This window comes from Eublepharis macularius, chromosome 12, assembly GCF_028583425.1.
Source record: "Eublepharis macularius isolate TG4126 chromosome 12, MPM_Emac_v1.0, whole genome shotgun sequence".
NCBI classification, from domain to species: domain Eukaryota; kingdom Metazoa; phylum Chordata; class Lepidosauria; order Squamata; family Eublepharidae; genus Eublepharis; species Eublepharis macularius.
Window position 1 is genome coordinate 36,837,699 of NC_072801.1, and position 14,548 is coordinate 36,852,246.

The 14,548-nt window shown below is 44.0% G+C and overlaps 1 protein-coding gene across 2 annotated transcripts in view; it reads left to right on the forward strand.

Moving 5' to 3' along the window:
* Positions 1-14,548, forward strand: part of PPP1R1B (protein phosphatase 1 regulatory inhibitor subunit 1B) — a 70,402-nt gene that overhangs the window by 43,092 nt on the left and 12,762 nt on the right. For both annotated transcript variants that reach the window (XM_054993271.1, XM_054993270.1), the window contains one exon: positions 13,334-13,501. In XM_054993271.1, the coding sequence (XP_054849246.1) occupies positions 13,334-13,501 (168 nt within the window). The remainder of the gene's footprint in view (positions 1-13,333; positions 13,502-14,548) is intronic.

Genomic DNA, 14,548 nt, shown 5'->3' on the forward strand with positions numbered 1-14,548 from the left:
TTCAAATTGGCGTTCCAGTAAGGACGTGTTCAGCTGTGTTCTGGACCAGCGGTAACTTCCGGGTCAGGCCCAAGTGCAGCCCAACATAGAGTGAGTTGCAGTAGTCTAGCCTGGAAGTGACTGTTGCATGGATTACTGTAGCCATGTCCCAGGGAGAGAGGATGCCAGTTGGCTGGCCTGTCAGAGATGAAAATTTCAGGAGTGTAGCAGTTTGTAGCTCTGTGCTTTAGCCGTTCACACAAAAGAACTGAGAGCATCATCTGGGACTTTAGTCTTTCTGTATCTCATAATTAGTGCGAGAATCAGCCTTTGCCCTTTGCACACGGATGCTCATACACACGTGGCACACTCTTCCTGACGCAAACACTCAGGGCTTCTTTGCTCACAGAATACAGCACTCACCCATTTCCCATCATCCTGCGCTGCCATCCTTTCTCTCTCCCCCGCACCTATTGTTCACACCTGTCTTTCTGCAATATTTTTTCTTACAGTTTTTCTACAGCTATTTGATCTTCTGAGGGGGAGTTGGCACTTTGCCTTCCCACACATGCCTGCTGCATTTCACAGTGTTCCACAGCTGTTACTTTAAAAGGTGCTCTTTCTCATGTACAAAATCTAGAGGGGGGATTGAAGATCAAGAGGATCTTTATGCTGGGCAACAAGGCCCTTTTGAAATATATGTTTTCTCTATAGGAAGAAATGCAATGTAGGGAGGACAATTTCAAGTGGGAAAATGATGCGTGGAGAGAGGGTGAAGCAACCCTCTCTCTGCTCCACTGCTCCAAAGTCACAAATTCTGACAGCTGTTTTTCATTTTAAAATGATGGGAGACTGCATGGCTTTTCAAGTGGAAAATTTAGAACTATATATATATATATATTGTGCATCACTGCCTGTATCAGAACCTCAACTGTGTCACATGACTATGTCACATGACAGGAGAGCCAGTGTGCTGCAGTGGTTAAAGCGTCAGACTAGAATTTGGAAGACCCAAGTTTGAATCTCCACTCTGCTGTGGAAGTTTGCTGGGTGAGAATTATGTAAGCCACCTTTAATCCCCACTGGGGAGAAAGGTGGGGTATAAAATAAATAAATAAATAAAAATGACTTGTTGGGAAAGGGGTCCCAATGTTCTAGAACTGGTAAACATTCTGTAGAGATAGTTTCAGGTGGGTAGCCATGTTGATCTGTAGTAGAAGAGCAAGATTTGGGTCCAGTAGCACCTTAAAGACCAACTAGATTTTCAGGGTATGAGCTTTTGAGGGTGAAATCTAGTTGGTCTTTAAGGTGCTACTGGATCCAAATCTTGCTATTCTGTGGAGAGTAACAGTGGCACCTGCAGGGAATTTGTTCAGCAGGGGAAAGGGGGGCATTCGATCAAGGTCTGAGGTCTGGCACAGAGACACTTGGACAACTCACTTGACTTTTAATGTGATTATTAGTTACTTTTTACAGAAAAAGCTAGCAGAAAGCAACTTTCACATGGCTTGGCTTTTAGAACTGCACTTTTTGCATCTGGTTGCATTTGAAAATGCCCTGAGAGAGAGAGTTGCACACATCTGCTGTGTAATGTCTAGTTTGCACAGCCTGTTGGTGACGGTGCCAAGGTCTGCGGTGCGATCTCTCTCCCATGCTCATATTTCTAAAGGAGTGACTGCGCCTTATTCTCAGGCAGTCTCCCATCCAGCCTCTTTAGTCAGATTCAGCTGCAGGGCTGCATCAAGTGTTTTCTGATTAGCCCACAGACATACTATAGAAAAGGATACATGGAAGCCAAGTAAAGCACACTTACACTTTTACACATGTCGTCTGTAGAATGCTATTCACATTTCACTCCTCCTAGAGTTTTGAATTGTCCTGGTTTTGCTTTTGAGGGATGCTTTTAGACAGTCTTAGAATTTTTAACTCTTTTGAATGCATTTTAAGACAGCAATGTTAAATATCAAATTCTTGATTTCTTTATACCTCCCCCCCAAAAAAAATGCCTAGATCCAACATAACCATAATTGGAAGTGTTGAATATAGTCAGATCAGGAGAACATGCTTTTGAATGTTTGCAAGCTGATTCAAGATAGGAGAAATTGCTTAAGAATCTCTCTCCCCCACTGTTTCTTCAATAGTCACTTCTCTTTGAATCAAGAGGATGTTTTCCAGGGTGTCTTGTTAGAGCTAGCACCTATTTTTTTCCCATGACCTTATTTCTGTGCTTCTAACAGCAGCCTGATACCCAGAAATACATCCCTGGAAGCCATGGATATAAAATCATGAAGGGAAACATCGCTACTTGAGCCTTGCTGCTGTTAAAGATACAGGAGGTGGAGCAGTAAAATCAGTTGGCAGTAGGTTTGTCAGTCTGCAGGTGGTACCTGGAGATCTCCTGGAATTACCACTGATCTCCAGGTGACAAAGATCAGTTCCCCTGGAGAAAATGGCTGCCTTGGAAGGTGGACTTTAAGGCATTACATGGGGTCCCTCCTCTCCTCAAACCACTCCAAGCTTCCCAGGCTTCAACCCCCAGAATCTCCAGGAATTTCCCTATCCAGAGCTGACAACCCTAGGGCCAAATTAAATGTAACACCGGTTACATACCCACTGCCAAAAATAGCAGGCATGCACCTAGCTCTCCCTCCAGCACTCCTTGCTGCCTCGCAGGGATTACCCACCTGCTCAACATTTCCCTGCCCCCCCATAATCAGTTACTAATCACACAGAGCAAAGGTCGAAAATTCAGATGGGTGTGCTGTGCGGTAATGGCACAAGTAAGCACAGGTAGACATTATTGACAGGGAGAAGAACCAGTGGGACTTCTGGTTGCCACTGCAGCCAATGCATGTTGAGCATCAAATCCAAACTGGGCCAAAGTCTGTATATCAAAGTACTGGTTTTAGGAAAACCTACAACTTAAGGGTCAATTCATACTTTTAAAAGTCTGCACAACGGACAGGTGGCCACCACTGGGACCTGAGGTCAGACATGTGTGTGGACTTTCCAGATAAAAACTTATGCAGCAGTTGAGAACACTTTTTTGGGAGTAAGCCCCACTGAATAAAATGCAACTTATTTCTAAGAAAACCTACTTAGTATTTCTCCCTTAATTCCCAGGCACATGTGGGCCTGATTTGGGTCCAAACCGTGATGCTCAAGCAGAAGGGGCTTCTGCTGCCACCAACCCAGTCCTTTTCCCGACCTGAAATAGCATAATGCGTGTCCTCCAAAGCTGCCGTTTCCTCCAGGGGAACTGATCTTTGTAGTATGAAGACCAGTTCTAATTCCAGGAGAAATCCAGGCCCCACCTGAGGACTGACAAGCAAAGGATGCATGGACTGATCACTGGTAGCATGTGGATGGACCCCATGCTTGCTATTCCAAAACATTACTATCCTTTCCCATAAACAGTCTGGAAGTAAGGTGGCCAGGTGGCCTCTTTTCTAAGAAAGTCCTCTTCTTCTTTTTCTTCTTTTTTTGAGGCCTGTACTCTGAGATGTCCAAGTTCTGTTCAACTGAACTGGGTTTCTTTCCTGAAGACATTTTTTCTTGTAAACATCTGAGTGATTGCTGTCACTCAAAGAGCTGAGCTGTGCCTGCTGCCCCAGACAGAGTCTGCACTACGGTGATTTGTATATCAATTACAGCAATTATGTATAAATTTGCATCTGTGAATATAAATTAGCACATGCAAATTTTGTCCACTTCTTGCAGGCTGTTGTTTGGTCATCCCTATCTGGGAGTATAGAATTCTTAGGGCTAAGCTACAAGTGACGCTTGACACTAGTTGGACACTTGTCAGCTTCCCTCAAGTTTTGATGGGAAATGTAGGCATCCTGGTCTTGCAGCTTGGCTCTCCAACTGCTGTCCAATGGACTTTTCAACAGTCACTTGTCCAACATTCTGCCAAGCTGCCTACATTTCCCATCAAAACCTGAGGGAAGCTGACAAGTGTCTAGCTAGTGTCAAGCGTCACTTGTGGCTTAGCTCTGAGTGTCAACATTCCCAGAATCCTTTGCATGTTTCTTTTCTGAAAAGCAACTGTGCTCAGTTTTCCTTAGTACCAGCAGAATTTCAAGATGGATTAGGGCCAGCATTCACTTTATAAGCTGGAAAATATAGATTATACACACAAGAATTTATCTCTATTTTGGCACTAAAAAGTGGTGGTGGAGGGCTGCTTTGAGTTTGAGAAGAACAGGGTTGTTTGTGTGTGTGTGTGTGTAGGGGGACTTTTCCTTTAATCTGTTTGTTTAGCCAAACAGTTTATTAACCTTGCAAAAGTGGAAATCTCCCTGCAGTTCCTTCCTGCACTTTTAAGGTCACTGATTAAAAAAGAGAGACCTGTTTATCTGGCAAAATGTTTAGAAAGCTGGAGGCTGAGGAGAAGAAATGTTGGTTTTGGGATGGAATGGAGTTTTAAGAGTCATTTTAGTAAGATTTCTCCAAGGTATGTTATTTGGTTGCTTATGTTATTTGGAGGAGGTGGAGACAGAGGGTTCATAGATTACAACTACATCATATTATTTCCTTAAATGCAGCCTTTTCTAAACATGCAAAAAAAAAAAGACTTTCACCACTGATTTCTTTTAGGGAAAGGGGACAGAGTTAAGACAAGAATTCCAAAACACACAAACGCTAGGGCTGTACCTCCATTTTGTTGTTTTCCTCCTTCTCTTTCTCCTTCCTTCAGAGATCCTTTCCCATAGCCCTTCTTGCCTCTTCAGCTTCACCTGTGTACCCCCTGCCATCTTGATCTCATCCTCTACAACAGATACTTTGGCAATCAGTCATTTTTAGACGAGCATAACCATTTTTAATGCCGAGATCTGATTTATTTTTAATGCTTGATTTTTTTGCACCATTTTAAATCTTGTTTTCAGCATAAAGATGGCAAGCTTACCCTCACCCACAAAACTCTCTCACACATGCTGGACTGATTCACACAGTCCAACCAGTCTTGTGAACAAGAGTTCTGAATGGAGGTTGCTTTGCCCTGGAACCAGCCTGTGACTGAACATGAAGCTATGCTTAACTTGCCAGTCAGGCAGGATGAATTGCCACCCCCCTCCATGGCACCACTATTTATTTATTTATTTATTTGCTGTTTTTCTCCTAACAAGACACCCAAAGTCACTTACATTTTTTTAAAGCACGCAAACACCATTAAATAACAAGACTTTAAAAAAGAAAATTCACTTCATTGAAACAAGAATGGAGACAGATGTGCAGCCTATAGCTAGCAGTAGGGTTGCCAGGCAGCAGCTGGCAACCCCTGGAAGGAAATGGGGACAGGGCCTGGTGAAACACTAGAGCGCCTACCTTTTTTTACCAGAAGTGATGGGAGCACATTAGCATTTCTCCCCCCACCCTCCACTTCCTCCTACAGGCATCTGGTGGGCGACAAGATGGGATGCCATGTTCCCATAATCTCCCCTCCCTCCCTCCCTCCCTCCCTCCCTCCCTCCCTCCTTTCTTTCTTTCTTTCTTTCTTTCTTTCTTTCTTTCTTTCTTTCTTTCTTTCTTTCTTTCTTTCTTTCTTTCTTTTCTTTTCTTTTCTTTTCTTTTCTTTCTTTCTCAAAAAGAAGTGCCCCCAAAGATAGCTTACCTATCAGCTATCCCTTAACCTCTCCTCAGTTTTAGCTCCACTATCATTGCTGTGTGTGAGGCCTGAAGGTCCCCAGAGGCCAAGGAAATTAGGGCACCTTTATTTATTTGTTTTCTTTATGTTTAAAGAATTGCAGGACTGATCCGCAGGTGGCTTTGTTTATGGCTTTGGGGTTTTTCTGCTCTAGGTGGATTCAGATATTGCTGTTACGTTCCCTCTTTTGTTCTGCCAAGTACCATAACTGTAGAGCATAAAATGAGCAAGAGTATCTGTGTAATACTTTCTTATTTTCATTTTTTAAATATCTTGCACTTTTTTTACTCTCTTTACAACTCTGTGGCCAAGGATGACGAGTCCAGAGGGCTCCTGGCCAGGTCCCCTGGAACGCAGAGAGAGAGCGAGAGAGAGCGTGAGCTCTGAAGCGGCGGCCTTATCCCTCCCACTAAGGAGCAGGCAGCGTCTCTCCCACTCACTGGCACGGCTGAGACAGGCTCCTGTGCAGTTTTGGCACCCTGTACAGCTGCCTAGCTGGCCTTGATGGGCTGAGCCTCAATGGTTGGACAGAAGAAGGAATTTCAGCAGATGTTGCATTTCAAAACCCCGCAGCCTCTGGATCTTAGGAAACATTTGCACCAGCTTTAAAAAAATTAACTGCAGCATGAAGAGAGATATCAAATTGTTGGACTTAAAAAAAATCATGGGGAAAGGAGGATTTACATTGGGGCTCACTGTGCTGAGAGAGGAAAGGGTTTTACATACACACTGTTTTTCCATGTACACCCCCCCAAGCTAGGTGTGAAAGTAAATATGGGCTGGTATGGAATACCTGTAAAGATGAGACCAAAGAAGTGGTACCTCTCATCTTCTGCTTCAAGCCGCCTGAGAGAGACAGTACCAGTAAGAAATTTAAGTTACTTTCACCCTTGCACCAAGTTAGTATTAGCTCTGGAGAAGAGGAAAGGCACCAATATTATAGGTCATTATTTTTTCCTAAAGAGCTACGCTCACCTATCACCTCAGCTTCTTTTCAGCATCAAACCTATATTGGGAGATCTGGTCACTGGTTTGGGTTCCCCAAGTAAACTGTTATAAGACAGTATGACAATCAAACAGGGGTGTTATTGCTATATTTAATATCTGGCCTAGGGTAGCCCAGTGCAGACTGGGAAATTCCTGGAGATTTGGGGGTGGATCCCTGGGGACAGTGGGATTTGGGGACGGGAGGGACCTCAGCAGGATATAATGCCATAGAGTCCACCCTCCAAAGCAGCCATTTTCTCTAAGGGAACTGACCTCTGTTGCCTGGAAGTCAGTTGTAATTCTGGGAGATCTCCAGGACCCACCTGGAGGTTGGCAATGGCAACCCTAGGCCAGCTCCTATGCAGATAACAAAAACCACAAAACTGGACCACCCACAGGTAAGAAAGGCCTCAGACAAATATAGCTTTGTAAATTAACCACATAAAAAGAAAACAAACCAGTCCAAAAACAATTTTATGAGGATTAAAAATTGTCTAAGAAACATGGAATATCAAGGACACCTGAGTGTTCAGTCTTCTTTGGAATGCCCTTATGCTGTTGACATTCTGGTGTCTAGTCAAGAGATATCCTTGCTTGCCCAGGCTTTTAATAGAGTCTTATATCCTACTATTTTAATATCTCTTGTGTCTTTATCCCACTTCCTGATTTATTGTGTGCTCTTTTTAGCTTGAATTTATACTGTTTTTATGCTGCTTTTGGATGCTCTTCATTTTATTGGCTGCTGGATTTCCTTGCCACTTTTGTTAGTTTTATTTTAATTTCTTTTAAAAAACTGCATTACTTTGCTTTATTTTTGGAAGCTACCTTGAGCCGCTTGTTGGGAAGGCAGCATCTACATTTACTAAAATAAAGAAAGAAAAAGGTGGGTGGAGAGGGTGGGTGGGTGCTTTCTCAAGCCTTAGCTAATAGCAGAGAGATCTGACGCCAGCTGCTGCTCTTCCCACCTCCCTTCTAGGCTGTGTTCATTTTGTGATAACAAAAAAAGCAACAAAATCCAGCACTGTAGTTATGTTCTTTAATCACAAAATTAAAACAATTGGCACTCCAGCTGCCCAAAGGCAAAGGAGAACTATGTCTTTCACAGCTGTGCAGCGGTGGGAATTTCAAGAAAGTTCTGCTTTCCATACCCCTGCATAGCAGTCCTGCTCTGCCAACATTCCTTTCAAGATGCTTCTTTGCCACTGGGCCTTCTCTGCTCTGCACACACTCCGCTAGCAATGGACTGCTCCTCCTTAAGTTCCAATATACTTACAGCCGTTTTTCAATTTTTTCCTCCTGGTCTATGAAACCTCAGGGGTGGGGTGGTAGGATGTTGCAAACAATGACATTTAAAGCGGGGTTAACCTCTGGTTATATAAACATATGCAGGACTTACATAAAAGAACCAGGAGCAAGGCATGTCTGCAAAGAGATCAGAGGGTATTGGAGAAAGAAGTTGACAGAGGCTACCAAATGCAAATCTCTCTAACAACAATGAAGATATTGTCTCTCTTTTGCCCTTGAGGCGGTTGTTGTTCTTCCTCAAACCAGGCGAATCACATTCCTCACTGAGGACTACATCCCTGCCAAGTTTGATGAACAAAGAAACAATTTTTCTCTGGTGTTGTTTCTGATAGTGCAAGAAAATTCCTTCCCTAGCTGTACTTTCTCAAAGCAGCTGTCTATTTATTTATTTTTGTTAAGAATATTCTGGTCACCCCTCTGTGGAAGTTTTGTCTCTCCAGCGCTAGGTTGGGTGTGGGTGCTTAAAGTGATTCTCTGCAGAAATTTAGCGACTGCAAAAAGCTTTATGATCAACGTAAAACCTTGCAGATGTGCCCACCAAGGTAATGATCAAGAATGTTCATTGATATTCTAATTGCTCAGAGTGAAGGTGTCTGCTATAAAATGCTAACAAACTTTTCTACATGTGTCAAGCCAGTTTGGTGACAGGAAAATATTACTGGGGAGCCCACAAAGAGTTGTATACTTTTGGCAGGAGGGAGTGCATAGATAGGGTTGCTAGGCAGGCAGGCAGGCAGAGATTGCATTTAAAAAAAAAAAACTATTCCTGTAAAGGGACAGGGCTTTTTTTCAGCAGGAACACCGGGGAACGGAGTTCTGGAACCTCTTGAAAATGGTCACATGGCTGGTGGCCCCGCCCCCTGATCTCCAGACAGGGGAGTTGAGATCGCAGAGGGCAATCTAAACTCCCCTCTGTCTGGAGATCAGGGGGCAGGGCCACCAGCCATGTGACCATTTTCTCCAAGGGCAACCCACTGAGTTCCACCACCTCTTTTCCCAGAAAAAAAGCCCTGACCATAACACTTGCTGAGTGACCAAGGAGTTCCTTCCTGGTTTAGTCACAAGGGTCATTATGTGATGAGATTACTAAATGCAATTGTATTGAAGGGGAGGGTCAGGTAAATCAACAAGAAAACATTTTTGGCAAGCAGTGCTGCAAAATCATTGAAAGGGGTGTGTGCTTTTTGACACTGCAGAAAAAGTCACTGTAAAACAGTTAATAATTCTGAATTTGATTCATGTATTTATTCAAAATAATCCATCAGGACTTTTTAAAATGGGATCTCTCTCATTCTGTTCGAAAGCTACAAAGAGGGATTCTAGCTAGGGTTGCCAACCTCCAGGTGGGGCTTGGAGTTCTCCTGTATTTATAATTGATCTTCAGACTACAGAGATCAGTTTCCCTGGAGAAAATGGCAGCGCTGGAGGGTGGATTTATGGCATCACAGGCCTGCTGAGCTCCCTTTCCCCATCCAGGAATTTCCTAACCCAGAGTTGGCAACCTTAATTTCCAGTTTTCCTAAAGCCTTGCTCATGCACCACGATTTTGGTCTCGCAAGCTCATGTAATGAGATCCAGCTGTGCATAAATGAATATTGCATTACTCACAATTCTCACAGTATGCGTAAATGCTATTTTGTATGAATGGAGAAACACATGTATTTTTCAGTTTTGATACATGTAAATGCATACCAACAAAAATCTGGATTTCCAATTGTTCCTACCAAAGCTGGAAAATGTGTGTGTTGCTATATTCACACAAAAGGGCCACTGTGCGTATTATAAGAGATGTGCATACTGAAATCTCCTCATATACAGGTCAGATCGACAAAATATAAATGACTGAACAGCCTCCCTGTGATGGCCATAGCAGCTGAAGAAGTGGGGGAGGGGAGGACAGAATTCTGTAGGAATAATTGCCCCGGTACCAAGGAAGCAGGCATGTGGCGGAAACTTATGTTTTTGTGCCCTTGACAAATTGCTTTGCCCAGGCTCAAGGTCTCATCCTGAAGCCTTGGAACCAGCCTGATAGCAGGAAGCTGCAAGATAGCAGGAAGCTGCCAGAGTCTATGGGAAAACCATGGGACCCAACTGGAGTGTAGTCGTTATCTATTGAAAGAAACGGTGTGAGCTGAGAGCCTAACTAAACATTACATTATTCTTACATCCTCTGCGTGTCCACAACAAGGTCAGTGCACTGGGAGTTCTGTGCTCAGTCCCCTGGTATGTGGCTGCCTACCCAGTTCAGAGGGGAACTGCTACAACTTGGGGAGAGGGAACTTAAGCCTTTTCTTTTGGGCCATTTTCCCAATCTGATGGAGCCCTGGGGAGTCTCAACACTAGTTGTCCCACTGAGGAAACTTATGTATGCTGATGGCTACAAGTTTCCTCTACAGGACAAACTGCAATGAGGTTGCCAGTCTCCAGGTGAGATCTCCTGGAATTACAGCTGATCACCAGATATCAGTTCCCCTGGGAAAAAATGGCAGCCTTGGATAAGGATGCTAACTCTGAGTGAGAGCATTCCTGAAGATTTTGGGGACAGAGCCTGCTGAGGGGAGGGAGCTCAGGAGGATATAATGCCATAGAGTCCACCCTCCAAAGCAGCCATATACTCCAGGAGAACTGATTTCAGTTGTCCAGAGATCAGTTGTAATTCCAGGCGATCTCCAGGCCCCACCTGAAGGAAGGCAACCCTAGTTTTGGAGAACGGACTCTATGGTACTGCACACCTCTGGGGTCCCTCTCCTCCCCAAACCCTGCCATCCCCAGACTTCAGCTCCAAACCTTTGGGAATTTCCCAATCTGGAGTTGGTAACCCTAGGACACTCCTCTATTCCAGGTTGGGAAAACATTGCACATGGGAAGTTTAAGCCCCTTCTTCCTGGCACCTGTGAGCATCTGGAAACTCAAGCAAGGATCTCCCAGAGCACATTTGTTGGCAGTCCACTTTGAGGACCCAGAGAGGATAATGTTACAATTAGGACCATCAGAAGCACACCCACATGATCTTAAAGAGAAGAATTGGTACACATTACAAGGGATAAACTGGGAGGGATGCCTTCCACCTTCTCATTCATTCATTCATGTATGCATGTACGCATTCATGCGTTCAGGTTATACACCACTTTTTTTAACTTACACTGCAATAAAGCTATCAAACCAAAACAACTTCAAATCAAATAGGACATTAACTTTTATCCTAGCAGCTTTCTCCATCAACTCATCAAATCTGGCATTTCAAAGCAAAGGTTGCAAAATGTCCCCCAGTTGTTCCATCATGTTCCACAAAGACAAAATCTGAAGGGTTAGCAAGGACATTCCCAAATGACCTTTGTTCTGCCTCTTGGGTTTGTTGACGCTTTTGAGATTTTACCCTGCAGAGTTGTTTTTTCTTATTCTTGAGAAGAATACTGAAATATTTTCCACAATCGCCTGTGGGAATGTAAAAATTCAAGGTAACAGAATAAAGTGAACCTTCCTCTGTTCTATCGTATGGTCAGTGGTGAAAGAAGTTACTGAATGACAGCTAGAGAACCTCCCTTAGCTATCTAGATACCACATTTTTATCCTACCCTTCTTCCTAGGAGCTCAAGAAACTTTACATAGTGCTCTCTGCCTGCATTTTATCCTCACAATAACCCTGTGAGGTGGGTGAGTCTCAGAGAGTGACTGGCCCAAGGTCACCCAGTAAGTTTTGTGGCAAGCAGAGATCTGAAACTGGATCTCCCCAATCCTAGTCCAACACTCTAGCCACTAAGCATACTTGCTGCACACACATGCTAGCGCAAACTTGCATACAGTAGGCAGACATAATTTTTCTTAGTGCACGCTTTGAGTAATTCTTATATGTGTATGGCTGAATGTGTGATTTAAACACCACATTTATCCAGGTATTGGCCCCCAAGTTTAATTTGTAAAGTGAATATATATTGGCTCTTTCTTACATAGATACATGCAGGATATTTGAGTGTTCTCTGCAGTGTGTATACAGGGCTACTGGCTTTCCTAATGGAATTACAGGTTGCTTTACACCTTCCTACTGGAATCAACTTGGGCTGCCATGTCAGACAGAGTCCCAGATCTCTACACCTTCAGTTTTCCTGAGCCTTGACCCCAGGAGTCTTGACTGAGAGGCAGTATTGTGTAGTGTCACTTGGATCTGGTAGACTCCGGTTTGATCCTGGCTCTGCCAAGGAAGCTCGTTGGGTGGCCTTGGGCCAGTCACACACTCTCAGCCTAACTTACTTAAAAGGGTGGTTATAATGATATGATGGAAGAGAGGAGAACAATGTTGTAAGCTGCTTTGGATTCCCCACAGGGGAAAAGGTGGAGTACAAGTGAAGTAAATAAACAGCTAAACATAGTTGACTTTCTAAACAGGAACTCCTGGTAAGGCTTGGCAACTGGTAGTTGCTTCAACCATTGAGGGAAATGAACTACCACACTTTTTATTATGCACTTGTCACAGATCTGTACATTTTTAATGTTGGCTTTTCAGTGTGAACTGTTTTATTGCTGGACAGCTTCTCTTTTTCAGGCTCTTCTTTTAGTCTGATATGTATTGGGTAAGGGTAGGGCTTATTGTTTTAAAGATTTTACTTGGGTATTGCAATTTTAGTATCCTATGGGCTATCGTGGTTACAGTTTTGTGTACTGGTGGGTAGGGTTGCCAGGTTCAGGCTGGGAAATTCCTGGAGATTTGGGGGTGGGGCCTGGAGAGGGCAGGGTTTGGTAAGGGGAGGGGCCTCAGAATGGTATAATGCCATACAGTCCGCCCTCCAAAGCCGCCATTTTCTCCAGGGGAACTGATCTCTGTCACCTGGAGATCAGTTGTAATTCCAGATTTCCAGCCACCACCTGGAGGCTGGCAACCCTAGTGGTGGGGGACTTAACGATTTTCGACCGTGAGGTAAATAGCAACACCCCAGGGCTATTTTGGGTTGGAATAATGTTGCGGGGGAGAGTAGGCCCAGTTCAAATTGGGCCCCTGTGGCCCATGAAATTAAATTTATGCACAGAATTTCCAGAGCATCCAAGTCATCTGAACCTGAGGGCAGACCCATAAACAATATTTCATGTAGTTGGGGCTTCACACTATCCACTGACAGTAAAACAAGCAATAACCCCTGTAACTCAAGGGATTTTAATGAGACTTTTCACCAACCATGAGGGCTAGAAACATACTTTTTTAAAAGTAAGCACTGGAGTGAGATGGCTGGTAAAGTTGGGCGGTGGGTTCTAAAGATTTTTTTGAGGGGGGGCTTTCGTAGTCACCAGCCACATATTTCTAAGCCTTTTCTTGCTGTCACAATGCCTGGAAGCGTGCCAAGTGAGGAAAACAGGGCTCTTGAAAACACAAGGCCTCCTAGTGCTTCTAATAGCCCTGTCTGTTCTTTTTAAAATGCATCACAGCTATGCAGCGCCTAGCCCAGAGCCATTTGGAATCCAACAGTTCCTGGATGGAAGAAGACTATGCTGAGGATGTCGAGGAAGATGAAGAAGATGAAGACGAGGATGAGGAAGAGGCTCAAGACTCAGATGACACTGTGAGAGAGATGCCTGGCCTGTGTAAGCCAGAAGGTAAATTGGGCATGATTTGGGTCCATTGGCACCTTGAAGACTAACCAGATTTCCAGGGTATGAGCTTTTGAGAGTCAGAGCTCCCTTTGTCAGGTAAATCCATTGCGTTCGTAGAGATCAGGAGACTGCAGAGGGGGTGAGGGGGGAATTGGAGCCAGCAGGGGGCAGCAGAGAACACACAGACACACACCATAGCCTTGATTTTGATTGCAATCTTTTTATCGGTTGCTGAGGTTTATTAACAAAATGTCACTTGGTGCTAGTTTCTTTGCTAACTCACCCCATAGCATTACTGTCCACATAATGCCAAGCTTATGAAGTTCACTGTACTTGCCCTGAGTGATGTTGCAACGGGCTTGTTCCCAGCCCGGTCCCCAAATCACCAGCCTGAAATCTTGCCAGTTTTGTCCTCATGGAGGAGTGAACAAATGAAAAGAGAAAAGAAAGTAATCCTTCTTTGTCAGTGTGTGCCTGTGTGAGGCCAAAATGTGTGGTCCGCAGCATATGGAGAGGGGGGGTGACATATGACAGAATCACACCTTGGCTACTGGGAAGGAAGAAAGGACACCCGTTGAAGCTATGCCAGATTTTGCCTGTGACAATGCACACACCCAGAAAAATGAAAGTCCGGTCCCAAAACCACCACAGGGAGAAAGATGCATACATTGGGGCTGTCTTATTGGTGCATTTGTTTACTTACATTAGTTATAGCGCACCTTTCTCACAAAGGCTCAAGGCAGATTACCATGTAAATCAATATAATCAACAGGATGGGCCATCAAACAAATAATGTAATAGGACTAGGATTGCAGAAATCCGAAGCAGAGCTGAAACAAAGCATAAGCATTAATATGACACATTAAACATAAGAAAAGCTGTACTGGATCAGACCAAGGAATCCATCAGTTTAGTATCGTGTTTCCAACTATGGATTCCTGATGTTTCTGGGAAGCCCATAAAAAGGGTCTTGAGGCAAGAGACTGAAAGACCCAAAATAATCGCAACTCTTACTGCCTGTTTGTGCCTCTAGTAGCAAAAGGAAGCATA